The sequence below is a fragment of the Hoplias malabaricus genome, chromosome 9, assembly GCF_029633855.1.
Source record: "Hoplias malabaricus isolate fHopMal1 chromosome 9, fHopMal1.hap1, whole genome shotgun sequence".
NCBI classification, from domain to species: domain Eukaryota; kingdom Metazoa; phylum Chordata; class Actinopteri; order Characiformes; family Erythrinidae; genus Hoplias; species Hoplias malabaricus.
The window spans coordinates 23,285,909-23,309,030 of record NC_089808.1 but is presented as its reverse complement, the minus strand read 5'-3'; the positions used below and the strand labels follow the sequence as shown (position 1 = coordinate 23,309,030).

Genomic DNA, 23,122 nt, shown 5'->3' with positions numbered 1-23,122 from the left:
CAGTAGACACATGAAAATACAATTTGTCCCTGTCATTGCCTTTGCAGCTTCAAATTCCCTTCCCTGTATACTGTTTCTTTAGATTTGTGACATAAGAACAATGCCTCTCTGAATTTGCCCATTTGAAACTACCATTGAAAAATGCATTTTCAGAGTTTTATGATCAGTCATGCTATAGACTGTTTATTTCCCTCACTGGGATCTGTAATTTACTGTAGAACTACAATTAAACAAAACTTATAATTCTCAGCTTACTGAAAAAGCAGAATAAAATTTAACAGAAATTATATAATAAATCCGAATTAAATGAAACACCATGTTTTAGTTTGAGCATTTAGTGTATCAAAGAAATTAGGGTAGATGTATCAGACATTCAGCACAAAGTTCTGTGGGAAAGGAAAGGATCAAGCCCAGTAATTATCTAGGCCACATAACTACAATGTTCTGAATGAACAGTAAGTAAAAGTAGATGCTCCTGAGTCATTTAAGACAGGACCTTCAACAGCAGGTTATAATGTGATGTTCCCCTCTCTGAGTTAATGTATGAAACTGGCATTGTTATTTGGTAGGATTATGGAAGCAGAAATTAGAATGAAGGAATTAAATTGATTGTATTACTTAAATGAAAATATGGTGTGGAAAACATTACATTATGTGCAATTTACAAAACTATTTATATCTCAAAAATTTCTTCAAATGTTGTTGTTTAAATGCATAGGAAACATACATTTTATTTAATGTGTTAATAACACAGTGGGAAAAAAATCACATGCTGGAAATATTTCAGGAAAAATATTATACCATATAGGCATTTATCTTTGTAGTATTTTTTTTTACCGGAAATAGGGGTGTCGTTTTTGGCAGAAACACACATTTAGTACAACATCGCTCGTACTTTATTTTAATTTGTTTAATCAGATACTCTCTATTTGGAAATGTGCTTTTGAATAGTCATATAAAATAGATTTAAACAATATACGGATACTATAAAATTACAAAAAAAAAAAAAAAACAGTTTTTGCCGCCTGTGGACAATTTCACAAACAAAGCTTTTGAAGAGAATACCTTTACAAACATGTATTTTCAGAAAGAGATCGACCCGAAAAGAGCAAGAAAAATATTCTAAAATGCCTAAATAATCCAGGTTTATTTATTTATTTATTTATTTATTTTAGAAAAACGTATGACTTTCAAGTTGAAGACCAATCCACCGCCGGAGCAACATCTTTTGGCAGGAGTGTATTTTCAGCACTACACCAGCTTCACAGCGCCTCCCTGCCTCCGCCATTTTGAGTGCGCGGCGCGGACATGAGTGAGTTCAGCAGCGCCGCCAACAACACCACCACAGCCGACGCCGCCGGGATGAACGACGCCTTCAAAGACGCGCTGCAGCGTGCCAGACAGGTCAGAAAAAGTCCAAATCTACTACTAAAGAACAGAGCTTTTAAAATATACCATTTGATCCTGAAACGCCAAGGTTTAAAAGCATTTATCTCCTTCTCCTCTTTTAACAAAGAGAACGAGGTCTGTGTTGGGCCTATTTCCCGAGGTCCCATTAAATAGCCTAGCGGTTACATTCTTGGCCCTGAAGCTTGATTATTCTTTCACTTTTTTTAATCCCACCTTACATGTGAGGTAGTGGTTACACTGTGGCTCTGAAGTCGCCTTCTTTTTATTTGCCATTCCAACTTAAACAAACCATGAGGGGAAATGTTAGCGTTAGCACTGCGTTCCTTTAGCCAGTTGGCCACATTAATTTTCCACCCTTAAATCGGCGAGGGTCACATTGCAGATTCTAAAGTCGAGTTATGGTAAATTCTCATTCCACCTTAAATGTGCAGGGCTTAGATTGCTTGTCCTAGAGACAGCATCTTATTTTTGTTTTTCCTTCCACCTTAAGTGGCGTCGATTACAGGTTACCTTCTGGCGGCATATGTTTCTCTTCTTATTTTAATGTTCCAGTATCACCTTAAATGTAGTACTAGCGGTTACGTACTTTCCTCTGGATTTTTTAAAATTTACAGTCGATTCTACCTTAAATAATCACTTGATAAATAACTTCTAAAAAGTTATTTTGTGAATCTTCAGTTTAATCTTAAATGCGCTGTAGTTACATTGATGGCGATGGAGCATGCTTTTAATATTTAATTTTCCATTGCACCTTAAGTTGTACATTGTTTCCGTCTGATGTTGGCTAATTGTAATCTTACGTTCCACCTTAAAGCGATAATGCCCCTCAATGTAAATAATATGTAGAGGCTGTTGCTGCTGTGAGTGGGAGACACTCTTTAATTTGACCCAAATCTCTATGGGATTTTCAGATCGCAGCTAAAATTGGAGGGGATGGTGTTGCCCCAGCTCCTCCCAACAATGAGTTTAGCTTCGGAGGCCAGAAACGACCCCTGGAAGATGCTGGTAAGTGTTTGAGCTCTCTGTTTTTTCTTCAGATCTTTTCACAGCCGCTCTGGAAATTAATCAGTGGTAGTAAGCGTCTCAGCCAGTATTCATGCCGAAAATCTTCATGAAAACAATGGTGCTGGTAACTGCAGTGGTTTTGTTGAAATTCTTTTAAGGGGAACGACCCTTGTTCAGTGCACATGTACATTAATTTGGGAATCTGGAGCCCACCACACAACGTTAGCCCTTTTCTGCCAAAAGAACCAGTTCAGTCAGGAGTCAAGTTCATGGTTTATCCACAGTTTACAGCAGGGTCAGATCAGATATATGACCCACAAGTGTAAATGTTGCCAGGTGCTTAGCTGCCCTGTGGAGCTTGTAAACAGTGGAGAAAAATAGCCAGCTTGCCTCATGTTGCGCTGAACACATTCCCAGAATATACACAAAAACTATTCCATGTTTTTTATTTATTCATTTATTTATTGGTTCATATAACATGCTGCAAATGAGCATAGCCAACTTCACTGCACTTAACACTTTGAGGCTCTGAGATCTTCTTTATATCTACACGTTCATGGGCGCCATCACAGTTCCCCCTGAAGAACGTTCTATTCTTAATTTCCAGCAGGTAGCTATCTTTTCAGATTATTGAACCTATTTATGTTGCTGGAAATTCGCCAACCCGTTCAGTGGAACCGGTTTACATTGTTGGAAAATGGCTATTCTTTGTAAACTCGAGACCTGCTTCGACAGCGTGATTCCTGTTTCCAGCTCATGATATCTAGATATTCAGCTCATGAGAAACAGCCCTCACTTTGATCAATGTGTTGTCTTCTGTCTCCTCTCAGAGGCAGCTGATTAATATTCAAGTAAGAGAAGGGTGAGGTGGCATCACTTTCATGTTTAGGCGTCTTAGGTCTCAGAAATCTTTATGCACAAGGAGCACTCCTGTTGATCTCGTTCGGGTTCAGGAAATCTTGCGTTTAAATTCTTGTGTTAATCTGTTAGGGGGATTAAGAACAAAGAGTTGATAAAGCAGCAATTCTTTATCAATGCAAAACTGAGACTGAGATGCTTTATTTCTAGAGGTTACAGGAGAATATGCACTGAAACCACCACATTTATTGTATGATAAACCACTGGAAGACAGTGGGGGTGTTGTGTATCTTTTGGTAGTGTCGAAAGTGGGGCACGGCCAGCTACACTGATGAGTGGGAGCTGATAGTCTTGCATGCTCAAGCTGTTTGCTTTTACATGGTCTCACCTTTTCACCGTTGCTTATTTCACAGATCAGCCGGAAACCAAGAAAGTGGCTCCAAGTGACCGTAAGTGATTTTATTATTAAATGAGAATGTAATATTGTTAATAAGTTTGAGGCATTGTATTACATGGTTGTGTTTTTCTTGTCCAGCTTTTTCTGGTGTAATGGGTGGCCTTCCAAGGTATTATATTTTTGAGTTGATCAATATAATGGAGAATTTGTGTATCTATAAATCTCCTTTTTACAGATGAGTTTCAATTCTGATGCTTTCCCCTTGCTTTTTCAGGCCTACGTCAGAAGAGTTTAAGGTCCCCGATGGCATGGTTGGCTTTAGTGAGTGTCTTCCTAAGACAGTTTTTGTTTGTTTGTTATAATAATAAATATTACTAGACTCGTTGTAAACTTAACTGTTTGTCCACAGTTATTGGCAGAGGAGGAGAGCAGATCTCAAGAATACAGCAGGAGTCAGGATGTAAGATACAGATAGCTCCAGGTGAGTGGCAAGTTTGTTTTAATGACTCAGTACCCAATGTATCTCCGTGAGCCATTTCAGAACTTTACAAAATGTTTTTTTTTTCTACAGATAGCGGTGGCAAGCCTGAAAGGTCTGTGACGTTAACAGGTTCTCTGGATTCAATCCAGTGAGTACTCCACTCTTCCCCATTGACTTAAGCCAGTCAGTTTTGTCCTAGTTCAGTTTGTTGTGTGATGCAGTCTGTGAAATGAGAGGTTTGTGTGTGCTCAACAGGATTGCAAAGAGGTTACTGTCTGAAATTGTAGAGAAAGGTAGACCCACCCCAGCATTTCATCACAACGATGGTCCAGGGTCGTCAGTTCAAGAAATAATGGTCCCTGCTTCCAAAGCTGGTCTGGTTATTGGCAAAGGAGGAGAAACCATCAAGCAGTTACAGGTAAGAACATATTTTGAGCCTTGATTAATGTTTTTCTTTAGGGCAGTGGTTCCCAAACTTTTTCTGTAGTGCCCCCACTCAAGTTACAGAGCACATTTACACTGGAATTATTACATACAACGTGCATTGTGCTTTATTGCCCCCACCCCTCGCCTGCAACACCTCTCCGCACTTCAGAGAATCCTTATTTATTTAGCGTTAATAATCCATTCAGTGTGCAACGTTGAGGCTGTTTTTCTAAATAAAAGGAGCGAGCTGGAGTCAAGATGGTGATGATTCAAGACGGACCTCAAAACACAGGGGCGGATAAACCACTGAGGATTTCAGGAGATCCATTTAAAGTTCAGGTGGGTTCATTATAGGGATAAATAAATCAATAAAGAATTATCTCTAGGATGTGAAGTATAAACTTGTGCTCACTGAAGTGAACATCTCTTTCCAGCAAGCCAAAGAGATGGTGATGGATCTGATCAGAGACCAGGGCTTCAGAGAGCAGCGAGGCGAATATGGATCCAGAATGGGAGGAGAGGGTCTGGATGTAAGTATGGAGAACACGGCTCAAGTTCCTGAATCTTACCTGGTAGAATAACAGCACTGAAAGGTGTTTTATTATGGTTTAAAATTGTTTTTCTATCTTAGGTGCCGGTGCCTCGCTTTGCAGTGGGTATTGTGATTGGCAGGAATGGAGAAATGATTAAAAAGATTCAGAACGACACTGGTGTTCGGATTCAATTCAAACCAGGTGGGTAAAATTGGACCTGATGCCTCTGGATTAGAGTTATTCCCTTATACATCAGTTTTTCCTGTGTCTTGCAAGTAGACAGACTGTTTTTAGATCTCAAATTTTTTGGAGACTAATCTGTGGTGCCTTTATTTGGTTTATTCTCATGCCCTGCAGATGATGGCAGCACCCCAGAGAGGATAGCTCAGATCATTGGTCCTCCTGACAGGGCACAGCATGCAGCCGATATAATTTCTGACTTGCTGCGCAGCGTCCAGGCTGGAGGTCCTCCAGGTCATGGAGGAGGAGGAGGGGGCAGGGGCAGGGGACGCGGGCAAGGTAACTGGAACATGGGTCCCCCTGGAGGCCTGCAGGAGTTTTCCTTCACAGTCCCCACCATGAAGACAGGCCTTATTATTGGCAAAGGTCAGTCCTGATATATTGTCAACGTAGTCCACCACCGGAGATTAGAGGACTTTGGATGTGACATGGTGCTCTCAATGACCTTTTCACAGGGGGTGAGACAATTAAAGGTATAAGTCAGCAGTCCGGTGCCAGGATAGAGCTGCAGAGGAATCCTCCTCCCAATGCAGACCCCAACATAAAGATGTTCACAGTGCGTGGGACACCACAACAGATCGATTACGCCAGGCAGCTGGTCGAGGAGAAGATTGGAGTGAGTTTCTTGTGTCGTTTAGTGTTTTCCAATAAACTGTTAAAATGTTACATTTATGTAAATTAAACAAGTTAAATTTTATTTAAGTTAAAATATTATTTTGTTTGATTCTGCAGGGTCCTGTTAGCCCTATGGGTGGTCCTCATGGCCCACCTGGCCCCCATGGAGGCCCTTCACCCCACGGGCCTCCTGGTCCTCCAGGTGGGCCTCCTGCACCTATGGGACCCTACAATCCTGGGCCCTACAATCAGGGACCTCCTGGACCACAGTAAGAACCTAATTTCCAAATTATTTATGTGGTATGCCCAGAGCTAGGGCAGCAATATTGACATTTTGTACATAAAGTTGATGCTGAGCTTTCCAACACTGATACTGAAGTGTTGGGAATCAGTGCTTCAAACTTCCGTGCTTCAAAGTAATCTGATGACAACGCTACAATAGCTATTTAAAGATTAAAAGGCATCTAGTTGGAATGATAATATTAGAATATGGGTCATATTGCGCAACCCTAACTTCACTAAGAAATTGTCTGCTTTTATTAAAGGGGCTATACTGGTCTTCATAAATATGTATTTGTCGCCTTCCAACGCACAAACTGATTCTGCTTCTGACGTCAAGTTTTGAAAACTTTAGAGTTGTCCTAGCCCCTCGACTGAGTATCTCCCATCACAGTGCTTGACCCGTGTTGATGTGATGAGGTTGCACTGAACAAAATGCACAAGTGCTGAGATAAAAGAGTATTGTGTAAAAATGGAGAAGAGAACAGAGTGAACAAGACTGAAAAACAGAGCTTCTGCTCCTTGCTCTTCACTGCTGTGCACTCAGGGTCGGGGTGAACAGCGAGTGGCTCATGCTCTTTAGACGAGGCGAATGCTGCTGTGGGGTCTTAATCAAAGCAGGCCTAAGACCCTAGAACTGTGTTTATGACCCTAGAACCTAATTTTTACAGACAAAATGTCCAGAAAGACAGACTGTTACACAGACTAATACTTGGTTTTGACCTTTTGCAGTGGTCCTCCTGGGCCCTACCAACCACAGGGTTGGGGCAACGGGTATCCACACTGGCAGCAGGGTCAGCCAGATCCCAGTAAGTTCTCCTTTCTCATAGTCTTTACTTTCCCTAGCTGATGATTATACATCAGGAAAAAAATGTGGTCACCACTTTAACCTTTTGTTATTTCAACTTTTAAGAAAGCAATAAGACCCTTGTAGAAAAATTGATGTCTATGTTGATTTTGCTTATAAGTTGCTGAAATGGTTTGTGTGTTGTGTAGATAAAGCAGCGGCTGATGCTAACGCCGCAGCTTGGGCAGCGTATTACGCACAATATCAGCAGCAGCCTCAGGCCCCCATGACGCCCACCACAGCCGCTCCTGGCACCACACAGACCAACGGACAAGGTTAGTTTTAGATCATCTTGAAGTAGAAAGCACCTTTAGACATTATTTCAGGTTTATTTACACTGCAGCACTCGGTAGACCGTTTGCTTTGTGGGTGGGAGGTGGGGGCAGGTTCTGACCTGTTTAGGTCAAATGCAGGCTTTCTACAGGATGGTTCTCAATCTTACTGTACCGTTTTTAACAGGTGACCCGCAGGCGCCAGGTCAGACTGGACAGGCAGATTACACCAAGGCCTGGGAGGAATATTACAAGAAATTGGGTATAAATATTTTGCCAAACGTAGCTTCCGATACTCATCCTAGGACCCAGCCTAAACAGCAACAGCGACTTGAACAGCCTCTCGACACTGCTTCCCATGCAGAACCTCCAAGTTGGCCTTCATTAGTGATGTGTACTTTTGTTAAATGGGTTCTTTGTGCAGGTTGATTCAAGTCGTGCTGTTTAGGCTGAGGAACTTGGCTATCTTTTCTCAGGCAGGTTAGGTGATGAAGGTAGAGGAAAAGACATATGTGCCAGTACTTGAGTTGTACTACATGGTGTCGATCAAGAGAGAGTTTAGTAGTTTGATTTAAATAGTACCTTTTGCTTGCATCTTGTATTTCCACTGTACTAGAGTGTAATTTGGGTAAAAATTCATTCAATTTCTGTCTCAGGTCAACAAGGACAGCAGCCACAGGATTACACCAAGGCTTGGGAAGAGTACTACAAGAAACAAGGTAAGGAGATGCAGAGGCTTTGCTTATTTTACTATGGACCTTTCTGAGGTTGTAGACGTGGGCAGCAGTTTTTGTCTTACGGTCCTCTACAGTAGAGCTGCTGTAAATATGGCTGCCCTAGAGCAAAGCAGAGGGTTTCTGTCTCGCCACTCGGAGGTAGTGTGGCTGGGGTCGTTCCCCCTCTTACAATCCATTTTTGTAACAGCAATCTTAATTGTTGCAATTTAACGGGATGCTAAATTAACATTCTTCCTGGACAAGATTTCTAGACCCAGTGGAACTTTGCTAGACTGGGTTTTCTGAAGATGTTGCTTGGATATATGTGCAAAACTCAATTAGAGAAACCTTGGATCAGTTGTATGAATTGTAAATCTACTTTGTATTATAACAATCATAAAAATATAGGAGCTATGTAGCATAAAGCATGATAGGCAGCCTGTTAATAGGTCTGTCCCAAAACTTGGTGAGCTGCCTAAGTAGGCACTGACTCCGTAGACAGCAGGGCTGTCCCAAATAACATTTTTAGGGCTTTGGAGCTTCAGTCGCATAATTCAACAAATATTCAAATATACTGTGTGCGCAAACTCTCATGTGGTGCAGCTAAGGGCACATTTATCCAAAAAAAAACCCAACAACGAATACCCAAGTCTCAACATTAAAAACTGCGTACCTACCCAGTGAATGAACAGCCGAATATTCAGGGCCAGCCCTAGTAGACAGCTGTTTTAAGTCATCACGAGGCAGATTATTGGGATGCTATAGTTGGGGAGCGATTGTGTCATGGATTGTTCGTGCTCGCTGCATGCAACTGGTGTTTACTTCCCTCAGCTGCTACTGTTGCCTCCGTGTTTCAGCATGATGTGTTCCCATTTTTATCGCAATTTTAATAATTTTTCTTATCTCTGGGAGAAGAGTGAAATAGACAGGAGTCTACCTTGGGTGGCATTGTGGGACTGCCTTAAAATTTGGCCAAATTAAGTTATTTCAGTAGGCAGCATATTTTATGTATCTAAGAATTGGCTCCTAGCTGTCAGGAGCACGCACACCGATTAAAGTGCTCTCTGTGCATGTAGACAGCTCACTAGATTTTGGGGCCGAATCAATGCCATGGAGGCCACTGCTGCAAGTGCATTTTCTAATATTAAATTATTTATTTTTTCCCCCCCATGAAATATAAGTTGTATTTAAAACTGGCTTCAGGATGACACGTCCCATTAAGAATGGCAATTTCACAATGGTTGGCAGTTCTTTCTCTTAGTGTCTTACTGTTTATCTAATGTTACAGGTCAAGCTGCCCCACAGGCAGCTGCAGCAGGAGCCTCTCAGCCCGGTGGTCAGCCAGACTACAGTGCAGCCTGGGCCGAGTATTATCGCCAACAAGCGGCCTACTACGGTCAGAGTGGCTCGCAGCCCATGGGAGCCGCACCGCAGGCCCAACAGGTACGCTCCGACTAATATTACCCCCGCTGCCTTTATTATAATGTGATGTTTTGCGCCTTTTGAGTCTTTTTTTTTTTTCACCTCCCCTCTCCTACCCACTCCGTTCTTCCCTTTTCTCCTTTGTTTCCCTCCTTCATGATACATTTCTCCACAGCTTCAACAGGCCTCCAGGCTACTGAGCAGCAAGACTTTAACCCAACGCTTTCCTTCCCATACAGGCCTCTTTTATCTCTTATATTGGGCATGGGGTGGTGGTGGTGGTTGGGAGGGGGGAGCTGAGTCGGTGTTTCTGCTCTTAACACGTTGTGTATTTCTTATGTATTTCTTCTGCACAGGGCCAGTAATACGAAGTGGACATAAAGTAAATGCTACATTGTCGAAAAAATCCTTTATTAAATGTTTGGATGCAGACGCCTTGATGAAGAATTTCCTTGGTTTGTGTTTAAACTAGATTGCAAAAACAAAAATAACATGGCTCCGGATTCAAAAGGTTTTTTTTTGTTTTGTTTTTTTTGTTCTCTCTTGTAAAAATTAACGGTTTGTTTTTAGTGGGGTAATATTTGGTCATTCCAGCTCATGTACTTCATTATGTAGTTAGAGCTCATGTTTATGAACCATGGTCCTTTTTCCATGTAAATCATCTCAGTTTTAAAATGATATGCCTGTTGTGTTTTGCAATAAAACAAAATGAAACCTCCTGTGTTGGTAAGTGGGGCAGCAAAAGTGGGTGATGAACTTGTAATATTTTTTTTTCCCTTTCAAATATTACTTTTTTTTCTTGGGGGGGGGCTGGGGTTGTGGGTCCAAGGGCTTTTTAAAAAAAATGCTGAGGAGTTCAGTCCATGTCGGTGTCTTAATTTACAGACTAAAACATGACACCCTCATCTTTTGTTACTCTTCAACTGTTTATACAGCTCCTGTTTTTCTTTCATTTCGATTCCTGGTCTTTGTTTTAGATTTGACAAAAACAACCCTTTTGACACGCGCTTGCTAGATAAACAGATCTAGTCCTGTTTTTATATTGCTTTGCTTTGTTTTTTTTGTTTTGTTTTTTTTTTTACTGGCAATTGCTATAGTCGCAGGATTAGACAGGTGTATCTGAGGGAAGGTGACTTGCAGTTGGTGAGGTATGTGACCCATTTTCAATGACTGCTTGCTCAGTGCTAAGGTGATGTTCTTTGTACTGCATTGTTCCCAAGTGTGCTGACTTGAGGTAGTGTGCACTGTTTATAATGTGAGAAACTTTCCCCCTCACAGGCGAGTTTAGGACAGCGGTAAGCAAGTACATATTGCTTTTTTCTTCTTGAAAAATAGAAGAAAATGTTTCTTTATAATGTGACTGCAGAAATGTTGCAAGTAATTTTTATTTATTTATATATTTTTTAGTTGCCCCCTCTGTTTTTTTTTTTTTTTTTTTTTTTTTTTTTTTTATATTTATACAGGGCAGGTGAAATGTGCTCAACAATTATGTATTCTAAAATAATTGTCCCCTACTTTTTCCAATTTTTTTTATGTCCTGAAATAAGACATCATTTTTAAAATAATGCTTATCTGCTGGCATTTCTTAATCTCTTGCAATTAAAAAGCTCAAATGTGAAGGTGCCCTTTTTTTGCTCTGCACGTCATTTGTTGGCATTCCTCCAGTGTAGTGCCTGAAAGTGGTTTTTAGGGCTGAGGAGGCTGTCCTGTACCACACCACTGAAATGAGCCCCCTGCTGTAAGTACAAAACAAACAAAAAAAAAACATGCCCCGAGTTTCTGTTCTGCTGTCAATGCATTGTCTTGACTGCTATACTTATGTAGTGCATAAGATTGAAATGTTTTCCCTGAAACTGTCTTGTTTTTGGGGTAAGTATGTCTGGGCTGCAATTCTATTTTGACATGCAAACTGTTGATGTCTCTCTTGAGCCTGTGACCTTACCCTGTTCATGAATTGGACTGTTACATTTGCCCGTGTTCGTAGAATGACACTTAGCAATATTTCTACTGTTTTAGTCCCTGTAGTTCTGTTATTATTTAAAACACTGAACTGTGAATCTCTTTTTCTATAAGCCAGGGCCACACATGCAATTCAGCTGTTTTGTCTTTAGTGAAACTAGGTCTTTAAAAGTGACAGTTTGATTATTTTGTCATTTTGAAGTTTTCCATTGCATTGTATTCAACTTCTCTATTCAGTGCTCATTTAGGCTGTTGACTTAAATGTATTGTTAAGGATTGTGGGTGACTTGCTAGCACCATTTTCCAGGCTGTCTTAGATCTCTGCCTATGAATCGTTGTTTGCCATTGCTTGACAAATCTTTTTGAAAGCTGTCAAATTGATAATTGAGATAATTCATTTGACAATGTTGATTGGCGCAATGAGCCGTGCAATGTCTGATTTTGCAGCATCATCCAAGACTATGTTCTGCTGCAATAACACAGGTAAGCTTAACCTAAGAAACCAAGTGTTTGAACCTGTGAATCAGATTTGTTTTGTATTTTACCTGACCTTTTTTCACTGAACATGTCTTTTGGACTTTCACAATTTAAGTAGAGTTTTGTAGGCAACATGTCTAATGTAATGTTGACCCTGTTGAAAGCCACAGCTTTTTAAAGTAAGTTGTAGGATGTTCTGTATTTGAATTAACTGCATGTCACTGGCTGACATGCAGCTCAATGTGATGTTTTTCTTCCACATATGCAAAGTACTGATTAGCATTTTTTTGCAAATATGATTCGAAATGAAGTTCTTGTTCATTTGATGCAAACATGTCCATTGCTTATTCACTCTGATGCTAGTCTGCTGGTTAAACCTGTTTATAGTGATGGCTCAATATGACTGTAGACCGTTTTCCCTGCCTTACCAATGCTGCATGCAGTTGGAATATACAATATTGTTTTAACCAGGGATCTGTCTTAGCAGTGATTTCACTGATCCTGAAGTGTACACATGTATGTATGCTCTCATGTCACTGGTTTTAAACCCTTTGCTATTGTGTAGTTCTAATACAAAATGCTGCCTTCATTCTCACTCACAGTGTTGAAGATGACTGCAGGCATAGTTCGTAGAATCAGGCCCTTAGGTTTGTCCCAAAGGAGGAGTCTGAGTCTCTGTCCCTCCGCTGAACATATAAGGTAAAGCAAAATGTATCCTGAGGAATCTGTGATTTGCAAAGTCAATGTTATTCGTTTTAGGGCAATTGTTTGATGCTATTCTGATTTAGCTAGCCTTGTCTTAAGATCAGTAACAACATGCTCTTTGAATTGTCGGTTGATTAAAAATGGCTTGTTTTGATGAATTTTCCATGATGAATTTCGTACATGTTTAGAGTCAGGGATCGTGCATCAATGCTAGATGGTCAGATCAGGAACATTTTTTTTGTTTTGTTTTGTTTGTTTTTGTTTTTGCATAGCAACTTTACAGACAGGCTTGCTTTTCTGCAGTTCGTTTATAGAGTTTCTTTGACATTTTTGCTGTCCGTTGCTGCATATGTTTCGGTATGCATGCAATATGCTCTTTCCTTCTGAGCAAACTGTTCACAACAGAACTCGTGGGGGTGTAGAAAAGAAGACTTAATCGGAGGCTTTCTGAGAAATGGGGAGCATGCCTTAGAGGTAAACATATGGTTTCATGTACTGTTGAAACTCTCGAATGTACATTCATTTTTGTTTATTTAGAGTATTGTTGGTTTTCTGACTGTTGAGCGTTGTTGACATGTCCATCAATAAAATTGTAATGATTGGAAGCCTGGCCTCCAACATTTTCATGGGCCTCTTGTCTTTTAAAGGTTTGATTTCGGTGTCATTTATGGCTCTATTCCACTGCATGGAACATACACGATTTGGCTCGTCTATTTTGCTTTTCCACAGGCTAAATCTGGTCCTGGTCTCTGGAACCAGGTACTTTTTTCAGTCCCTGCTCATGCCTGGTTCCAACCATGCTGAGTAGGTACTAAATCGTGACGTAAAAACCCTAGAGTGCTGATTCGCCAGAGAGACGTGTAAATCGCCACGAGATGCAGAGCTCATTCAAATTCAGCACAAACCACCACTTGTAAAATCTCTTGAGTTACAGCAGCTTTCACTTTTTATTTTTATTTATTTATTTTTTGACTCACAACAGCAGTTCGTAACTTTACCTGAAGGTGTTTTGAAGAGGTTTATATGCTTCTTGGGCCAATCGCCGACAAATTTCCAACGAAAGTGAAACGTGCAACAAGGAAAACTGATCTGAAAGAACGGAGCCGTGTTCAGTCCAAAAAAAAAAGGTGTCAGTAAATGCTGAGTAAAGAGCTGTGCCAGTGGACAAGCAAGCCGTGCTAAGATGTGTAGAGCCGGACTCGTGCAGTGGAAAAGCACCATTAAGGGACAAGCGCAAACATCCTTTTATATCATGGAGAGTGAGATGTCTTTGTATTGTGTACTATGTTAAGCAAGTATAGCCAAAGTTACTCTTAAACATCCTGAACTAAATCAAACTTTTTATACTTTATTTTCTCAAATAATGAATCACAACTAAGAAAAATGGTAATGAAATGTAAACATTCCAGTACGTTAAATTAATCCCACTCTTCAGCACTCTTGCACACACCTGTCACTTTCAAGATGGTGGCCATGTTCCAGGCAGCCTAGAAGATAGACCTCCTCCCCCATTACTTTATTTGTAGAACTCTTTAAAAAAAAAAAAAAAAAAAAGTGCTGTACAAAGATGGTTATAAAAAAAAAAAAAAACAATAACTCAAATAAAACAAAGCAAAGTCTCATGCGGTGTTGAAAGCTAAAGAAATAAAAATGGGTTTTTAGATAAGTTTTAAAAATCAATAGTGAGGAAGCCTGCCTAATATATAATGGGAGGTTATTCCACAATTTCGACGCAGCAATTGAAAAGGCTCTATCACCTCTGAGCAGCTGATCTGACCTGAGGCAGCGAGCAGAGACGTGGGGATGTAGCAGTTCAGCGAGGTAAGGTGGGGCGAGTCCATTTACATGTTTAGTTAGATAAATAGAATCTTAAAATTACTTGCTGGGGTATCAGATAAAAGGGTGTCCTGTGACTGTGGACTCTTTTAAAAATATTTATTTTTTAAACTCATCCTTATTCATGGGTGTCTTGGAAGTTGCATGCAAAGTAGTGTGACACTCGTTTCCAAACTGCTCCACGAGGGGGTGCTATTCAATGCTTCACGTTAAAGCTAGTCACGACCGTGCCGTGTGACTATTCAGTTTAATTTATTTCAGAAACACACCATATGTACAAATATTTGAGGGCAAATTTGTAATTAATATATTCTACATTAAGTTGTACCCATTACTAACACATGTGCACACACTGCCTCTCTAATCCCTGTAGAGAAACACTTACAATAGAATTGGATTCTCTGCAGTAGAGGAACATGAACCTAATGCCAGGCGAGGAATATATAGCACCCCAGCACTGAGCTGTGCTGATGAACCCATATTTACTGTCATGTCTCTTGTTAGGAAGTGAGTAGTAGCCCATATGTAAGCAAACATTATCATTCTCAGCACGTGGTCTCAGTTAAATGGTTATTCTCTTTATTTATTGCAAGAATTTCACATATTAAACCAACCACAAACAAGTCTGTAAATCACATAATGCTGAAAATGAACTCCATATAATGTACTCAAAGTTTACAGGGTACAATATTAATACTGAAAACAAAACAGTTATTACATGGTCACCAGGCATAGAGCTGTACTGCAAAATACACAATAATCTAACACAATATCCCAAAGAACTCACTGACATTCTCTTAAACTTCCAAACAATGCTCAAACAGCAATTTGAGCTGCATTAGTTAGAGAAAATTGTTAGAAGAAAGAAAATAACTAGGATACATATTTTGTACAGGGCATTTTATGCAAAGCAGGACATCACAGTTAACCAGACAGCCTAGGTTTCTAAAAGTATCAAAATATATACACACTGTCTGAACTGTGGTGTACAAGGTGCCCTGCAGTCTAGTATCTGTGCCTTAAGAATTGAGGTGAGGGGCCTACAGTCCAGTTTCCATGCCTTAAAAATTCTGTGGTGAGGGGCATGGCTTAACCACAAACATCACATTGACCCTGACACCCTGCTCATCAACACAAACTTTTAGAAACAGCTCCATATCAGCCCTTTTTTTTCCAAAAAACAAATAATAAGGACTCTTTAACCTCTGGGTAATCTCCAGAGCCTTTATGCCAACTACATATCTCAAAGCCAGCGACGTACTTGAGTGCTTTAAATGTTCTTCCGGCCTGCAGAGATACCCTTCTCTGTTGATCAGTCTGTCATTCTTGAGCAGGTTGTGTTCCACCTTTTGAAAAGAAAGATGTTGGGTCTTTGAGTCACATCAGTTAAATTGTTTTGAAGTTAGTTTTAACATTGCATTTAAAACTTAAAGACATTGAATGTCCTTTTTATGGGGATCATGGTCAGTCCTTCAAAAATGTTTCATAAAACTGGGAAAGAGCAAATGAAGATATGAAAATATTTCATGAGATATGAAAATATTTAAAACATTTTCAAATAATCACACCTTTCCTAAGAACCATTTCAGAAATTAAATGTTTATTTAAATGAGCTGCACTGTGTAATTACTGTTTTAAAACTCTACGTGCAGACAAACATTCACAAAAAATACAAGACATTAAGAGTTTTATACTCACTGCTATTGAATGGGGGGTGACTGAATTCGGATGAGAATGAAATATAAAATTAATGAATTAATTGACATATGGAAGCTGACAAGTTGAAAGAGTATGTGTAGAACTGCATTACCAATTTAAGATCAATACTCCTCAGTGAGGTCCAGATTATACTATGTCCGTATTCTGTCTAAACCAATTACTGTGTTTTAGTGATGCTTTGAAATGTTGGTCTGGTGTTTTAGAAAGACGAGTGGATTCAACTTTGTCACTGCTCAGTATAAGGCACAACCTCATTGTGCAAAGCGAGAAGATGCAGGATGCACATGCAGGAGAATAACATGGCTATGACAAAAAGGTAAGTAGGATTAAAAGAATATTTATTCTTAGGATTTTGTACAGAATGATTAGCGTTCCATTTACTGTATGTGTAAATGCTAGCAGCAGTCTAGGGGAACAGACTTGACAAATGAACCCAGAGCTTCACATCCGTGTATAACAAGGTTTGAATTACATTTGAATCGTTGGAGATATTGAAATGACAACAGAAAGCAAATTTGGACATGACTCTACAGCCAAGAGGGCGCTGTAAGGGTGTTCGTTCTTAAGCCATAAGGAGGCAACTTGAATTTCTACTAGCGATGGGTTAAGTCAAATGAAATGTGTCCTGTTCGATGGGAGGTCGAGATGATTCTGCCAAATGAGCAGACTGCTTGATGTTTACGAAGTTAGAGTTAGAATTTTATAGACCCAGCCTGGGAAAATGTAAAATGTTTGTGTCCTCTACAGACTGCACACCGCAACGACAATAAAAATAGATGTGGTCTAGAACAAGCTCAGTGAGCAGAAATGGGGCCAGCAGAGTCATAAAAGTGGGTCAGGATGCGGTGGCACTTCACAGGTAGCACATGGTTCTCTCTAGATGAGGGACTTGTTGACACTGAAGGCAATTCCAACGTCACAAAGGACACCTTATTCAGGAATAAATTGTTGCTTCACAAACGTATTTTAAATATAACAATTCGAGAGACATGAGGCATGGCATTTACAATTAGCATCAGTGGGTAGGGCACTAATAAAGTTATCTTTAAAACAATATCCACCCACATTTCAAACCCGAGAAGAAATTGGAGGACAACAGTGTTAAAATTCTGCATTAAAATGAACACACATGTTCTCTGTAGATTATTTAATAAAAATTAAGTCTACTTCGGCAAACAAAGTCAAATCTCATGACCAAAAGTGTCTTAACTTTTGCACAGGCTATTGATTCTCTGTTTGGGAAGCATGAGACTGGTTGCTGTTTGTGTTTTTCCAGCTTTAACTTGAAGTGAAACCCAACACTCCCTTTCACATGGTTGAAGGTGAGACAAAAATATTAATTATTCATGAAAAACTGACTGGACAGTGGCAGAGTGAGAATTTCAATGCTGTTTCACGTCCTCTTCTGCTGAAGAATTAATTTCATATGGAGTGACTCTGATTAAACTTCTTGTTTGTGCTTTTATTTCTCTTATTCTTAAAAGAAATTGAGACTTCTATTATAAAACATGGGGTCTTGGTTTTAACAATGCCATCTAACAATGGCTCTTTGGTTTGACAGAATTTGAATACGGGAGAAGACCCCTGATTTAAGGTGAATCAAGAAGGTAACTGAGCTCAGTTCTGCATGCAGGCCTTGGCAAAATTAGTGGAATCACCAAACTTAGGGTGACACCAGTGGGCAATCTCACACAGTTCACCTATCAACATGTGCTTGGACTGTGGGAGTAAACCAGGTAGGAAAAGAAAAGGAAAAAAAGGTTCATGATAGTGATGTAGTCCAATACCAGGTAAAAACCCTTACTGTTGCTGCCAATACCGATACTAATACCAATATTTGAATAGTGTTACAATCTGATTTAGAAGGGCAAAATATAAAATGTATTTTTTTTTAATTATTGTATTTACTTACTTAATAACTATATTTACATTGTTTAAATAATATTTAGCCCTCTCCAGGGTGTTTTCCCGCCTTGCGTCCAATGATTCCAGGTAGGCTCTGGACCCCCTCGACCCTGAACTGGATAAGCGGTTACAGATAATACAAATAATATTTATTTATATCTATTTGAATTAACGAGGCATTCTGTTGTTTCACAGGAAATGTCTGAATATATATGTTAGTTAGAAACAGTTAGAAACCTTGTCTTATCAGTTAAAAACAACCTGGATAAAGTCTGACAAGTGAATGATGGTGCTGCATTTTTCTGTGCTTGTGTGTACATAATAAATAAATAAATTAGATCAATATTTTGGAGCCAGAATTGATTCTTAAAAGTTAATACAAGGTCTGGAAGTATCCATATTTATGTATCGATCCACCCATTCCTAGTTCATGACAAGGCTCTGCACAAAGAATGTATTTTTTTCCTGAGTGAAGTCAATGCCTTAAATTTAGGATGAGGAGCAGAAAAACAGCAGCAAAATAATTATAATAAAAAAGCTGTGATATTTTTTGATCACTTTTTTATTATTAAAATCATTTAAATATTTTTGTCTGAAATTTTTTTAAGCCAGAATTTTCAAAATCAATGTTTTTTATTTACATTTTATTTGTGATTTGTTCGTTTGCTTCAAAGTAAACGATGGCTGATTGAACAACCTCCAAAGTGGTGATTGCATCATATTTCTCAGTCGCATTATCCACAAATTAAAGACAAATCTGCTAATTGTCAACATTAACACTGAATGATTAGCTGGTGTAACACACCTAAATGAACAGCCAGAATACACAAATCATGTATTCCAAACTCACAAGGGCACCATCTTCACAGGTGGCCAAAAGCTGCTTATGTGCACAAAATGGCAGCAGTCCACACAAAGTTCATGGTCACCACATTATGGACAGTATTTAACAGATTGCATTTATACTGCCAATATGGCATAGTACTGAAATTATATGACTGAGCAGAAGTGTAGAGATGGCATTCCTGTTCTGTTAGTCCAGGCAAATACCAACATTTCTGATAGGTCCTTTGCTTTCATTCAGAAAAAAAAAATGTTTGGCAACAAGCTGCTTTTCATAAACGTGGTAACAGCCAGAGGGACTGGGTCCCACAACATCTCACAACACATCTGCTAAGCTCTCCCTCTCAGAGGCACCCAGCTGAACCAGGAAGAACTAAACGGGAGCAGTAGTACTATATATGTCTAAATCAAACATGAAGGATTGCCTCCAGTGTCCTAAATGTCCTAAAGGCAGTTCTCTGATGGACAGGCCAAAATGACACTGAACTGGTCACTGGAGCATAATCTGTGAGTAAACAGAAGCTTCCTACGAGCACCTGAAGGGATTACAATTTCCTGAAGCTGCCAATTACAGTAAATCTCAAGCATTCAGGGCATAAAGAACCAGACGGACGTTTTGTAAACCCTTCATCTCATGATTTCTTTGGCAAACAGCCCTCCGGTTGTGTAAGCACAAAGACAAAACCACAAAGTTTATCGGCAGCTTTTCAACCCCTGTGAATTTTCTTAGGCAGTGAAGGAACTTCCCAGTCAAGGGTTGTCTCAGAAGTGTGTAATCATGTCTACATAACTTACAGCTCAGGGAATGTGCCCCCTCAGGCACCTATGATGATGCCCATCCCTAACAAACCACCCAGCACTCTTAGAAATAAAGGTGCTACAAAAGGATCTTTGAGTGATGACATAGAAGAACCACTTTTGGTTCCATTAATATCATCTTAAAGAACTTTAAGATGGAGTGATGGATTTTTAAACCTTTAAAAGGCAAAAGCAGTGGTGAGGTACTGTGAGCAGTGCTGTAGTTAGTCTGTTTGGTTGTTTTGCTGCTGTAACATACTGTACTAGATATTTAAACACTGCTGTGTTGCTTTGACAGCATTCAGCCACATAAAAATTGTGAGGTCAGATACTTACTCCAGAGGATTTGGTTTCAACTTATTTTAACATACAGTATCTATTGCTGCTAATGTACAATACCAGTAACATAGTGTTATTTAAGGCATTAATTTTATAGAGCTAGTGCTATTATTATGCTGTTTACCTGCCTGTTGTCCAGGACCACAAGAAACAGCTTGGCCTTATGTGACTCACACAAGTGACCCATGACTAAATGAACCTGATGTCTGACCATTAATCTAAAGATTATGTCGTTTTGTGGTGGGAGGTAATGTCCTTGGATGAAGCCTCAGCTGTTGGCTGGATACTCAAACAGTGGAAAGGCATCGTGGGTAAAATATTTAAAGACGCAAGTGAATTTGAAATGCAGTTCCCAATGGATCTGAGCATCAAAATCAATATTTACCACTTCAAATCAATATACCACTTTTCTCATTGTGAGTTATTATTTACCACATGTTAAAAAGCTAATGGTCTTTTTTTTATTGAAAAGCCTTAAATGCATGAAAATGTTTTTTTTTAACTAAGTCGATATTTTGTGATTTGTTGTCTTGGAATGAACCAGTTAACGCTCCACACTTTGGGGCAGCCATTTTGAAATCAAGTCAAGTACAGGATCTCTGATGCATCCAGTCTCCAGTCTCCTCGCTGAATAACTTAAAGAAGAATCACTGAAGAAAATGACTGATTGCTCCTTTAATGTGTGAATTCTACTACCCAAGTAAAGTAGTAAGAAATAAGAAATGATTAAATGATGATTAAAATTTATTATCGTTTTTTTGTTTTTTTACAGGGTTTCTTGCATTCAAACCAAGAATCATATCATTATTGAGCATGGTTTTTATGTGTCTTTTCAATGACAACTATGGCATAGTTTAAGGAAATACAGAAATGAAATTTGAATTCTTGCGCTTGTAAGTTAAAGTTTAGTAAACAATTTTTAGTAATTGATGAATATGCGCCATTAACTCCTGTAATCACATGAGGTGATTATGTGCATGGCACATGTTGTCAGCATAGTGCAGTTTTGTAAGGCATCTTATTGGCCAACCTTGTTTCATGATTAAAGTTATATCGCCACCTTCTGGTTTGGCATGCCCTTGACTGCACTCAGGAATGTTTTTACATTTACATGAGGACAGACAGAGTAAAAGACAGATGTATCTGTGGACTAGGTGTCAGATCTGCAAAAAGTCATGTGTTTCAGTCTGTTCTGTCCACTCTACGATCGAGAAATAGCATACAATTACAGTATAGTTTTATAATAAACCATTTGTTTTATTTCTAATGAAGTTTCACTTGACTCATCTCCCAAAGCTGTTTTTATTACACGGTACTAATCAGGACAAGCCAAGTCTATACATATGACCTCCACATTTCAAGTTCAACAAACCACCATCTCTCAGGAGTTAATTAGGCATTCGCTGGCCTCCTGGGATGACCCTCAAAGAGCCTGGTCACCGTGGCACCCTGCTGCTCAAGCTGCTTCATCTGAAAATACTTCTATGGAAAGTTAGAATCATAATGGTTCAGTCGTGTTGATAGGAAGCGAACATCTGAAGCCAGTCAAAGCTCCTCACAGGAAGTTAATACATGAAATATTTGTAAACACAGTGTGATGTCTGGGTTTTTTGGTTCAGGAAGGTTTTAACATGTAATTTATTCATTGTGGAGGGATACTTGCATGGTATAGAGGTACATTCTATAAGTTCTTGGTTGCATCTGTTGGGCATGCAGGTAATTTTATAATGACTCTAGGACGTGATACTTTCTCAGGAGATATAAAGACAACATGAGCTCAGTTCAATTATTAGTTTTGTTTCACAAATATTTTGAGGAAACTTAAGCTTCATGCTGTGTGACTGGATTCCAAGACATCAGTCCTTCACCCACAGTTGGGACTCAGCACAAGATCTCTATGGGAAACCATTTTCTGATGATCGCCACAGTCATTTTGAGTATTTTCAGGTAAATAAAAAACTAATCGCTAATTTTAACATGTATGAAAATTAAGGGTGATTACTTAGAAACATAAAAATATAACAAATTTCATGTCCTTTATTTCATACCTATACCGAGGCCTAGTTGAATACACACCTCTCATAAATATTAATCCCTAGAAGCCATGTTCAGACATGCATTGTGATTGACTGAGCAGGTAATTTATCGGAAAATTCACAGTGAATTCATGCTGTGCCTCATGCGCACGTTAACATGCGCCGACCCCTAAATTATGCTAAATATTTCCTGTGTTCAGAAAGTGTCTGACAATGAAAATCCAGCTATAGACTAAAAGAGCAATAAATGAAGTCCAGGCATTTTCAAGAATTCATATGTGGAAATGGCTGTAGAAGAAGTCATAGTTTGGCTGCCTAAAGGCATGCCTCTACTTTTGTAAAAGTGTGGAAAACCTTCCAATAATCACAGAACTGTCATAATCACAGTCTGTCATAATGATTTTTCCATTGACTGGATTACAGTAGCGAAGGAAGAGGAGGCTAATCAGTTTTTCCAACTCACTTGTTATCAGTGCTGGTAGGGTTTTCTTTTTTATCATGTTGTGGAACAAGACAACTTGAGATTTCTCACTTCTCACTTCTGTGTTTTTAGAGGTTCCCAGGGCGCCAGGGATGGCTGCCCGGCGGTCTGGGTGTGTGTTCACAGACCCTAGTGCACTAGTGTGTGTTCACTGCCACAGATGGGTTAAATCAAGAAGACACATTTTGTTGTACATTGTACAATGTCAAGTAATTGCACATATAGGACATACTCTAGTCCATAAGAGAACACAATTCTTTCTTAATGAAACATCTGTGACGTGCTTTGGTCAAAGTACAAAAAGGACCAAATAACACAGCAGTTTTTTACCCTGTATGAACAGCCATGTTCAGAGTGGCTGATTTTAGTGCATGTTCCTTTAAATAATTATGAGCCACTGCTTATATCCCCCATACAACCCTAACCCCAAGCGCACAGCAACAAGAAGCAAGCAAGCACAAGCTCTTGTTTCTGTACTTCTGGCTTGGTTCTCATGTTTCTGTTCTCCTTTGCTTTATTTTTT

General features: G+C 39.4%; 1 protein-coding gene across 2 annotated transcripts; it reads left to right on the top strand.

The window, feature by feature from the left end:
- Nucleotides 1–1,283: 1,283 nt before the first annotated feature.
- Nucleotides 1,284–11,846, top strand: fubp1 (far upstream element (FUSE) binding protein 1). 2 transcript variants are annotated; one of them, XM_066680936.1, is made up of 20 exons: nucleotides 1,284–1,404; nucleotides 2,322–2,415; nucleotides 3,687–3,722; nucleotides 3,809–3,839; nucleotides 3,945–3,991; nucleotides 4,080–4,151; nucleotides 4,242–4,299; nucleotides 4,407–4,569; nucleotides 4,818–4,916; nucleotides 5,012–5,107; nucleotides 5,209–5,311; nucleotides 5,468–5,716; nucleotides 5,806–5,966; nucleotides 6,083–6,234; nucleotides 6,977–7,053; nucleotides 7,241–7,366; nucleotides 7,551–7,625; nucleotides 8,020–8,082; nucleotides 9,368–9,522; nucleotides 9,858–11,846. In XM_066680936.1, exons 1-20 carry the CDS (start codon nucleotides 1,309–1,311, stop codon nucleotides 9,864–9,866), a joined length of 1,962 nt encoding a protein of 653 aa, XP_066537033.1. In that variant the 5' UTR covers nucleotides 1,284–1,308; the 3' UTR covers nucleotides 9,867–11,846. The 2 variants fall into 2 exon arrangements, with proteins under 2 accessions (XP_066537033.1, XP_066537034.1); XM_066680937.1 differs by lacking the exon at nucleotides 7,551–7,625.
- The last annotated feature ends 11,276 nt before the right edge of the window (nucleotides 11,847–23,122 follow it).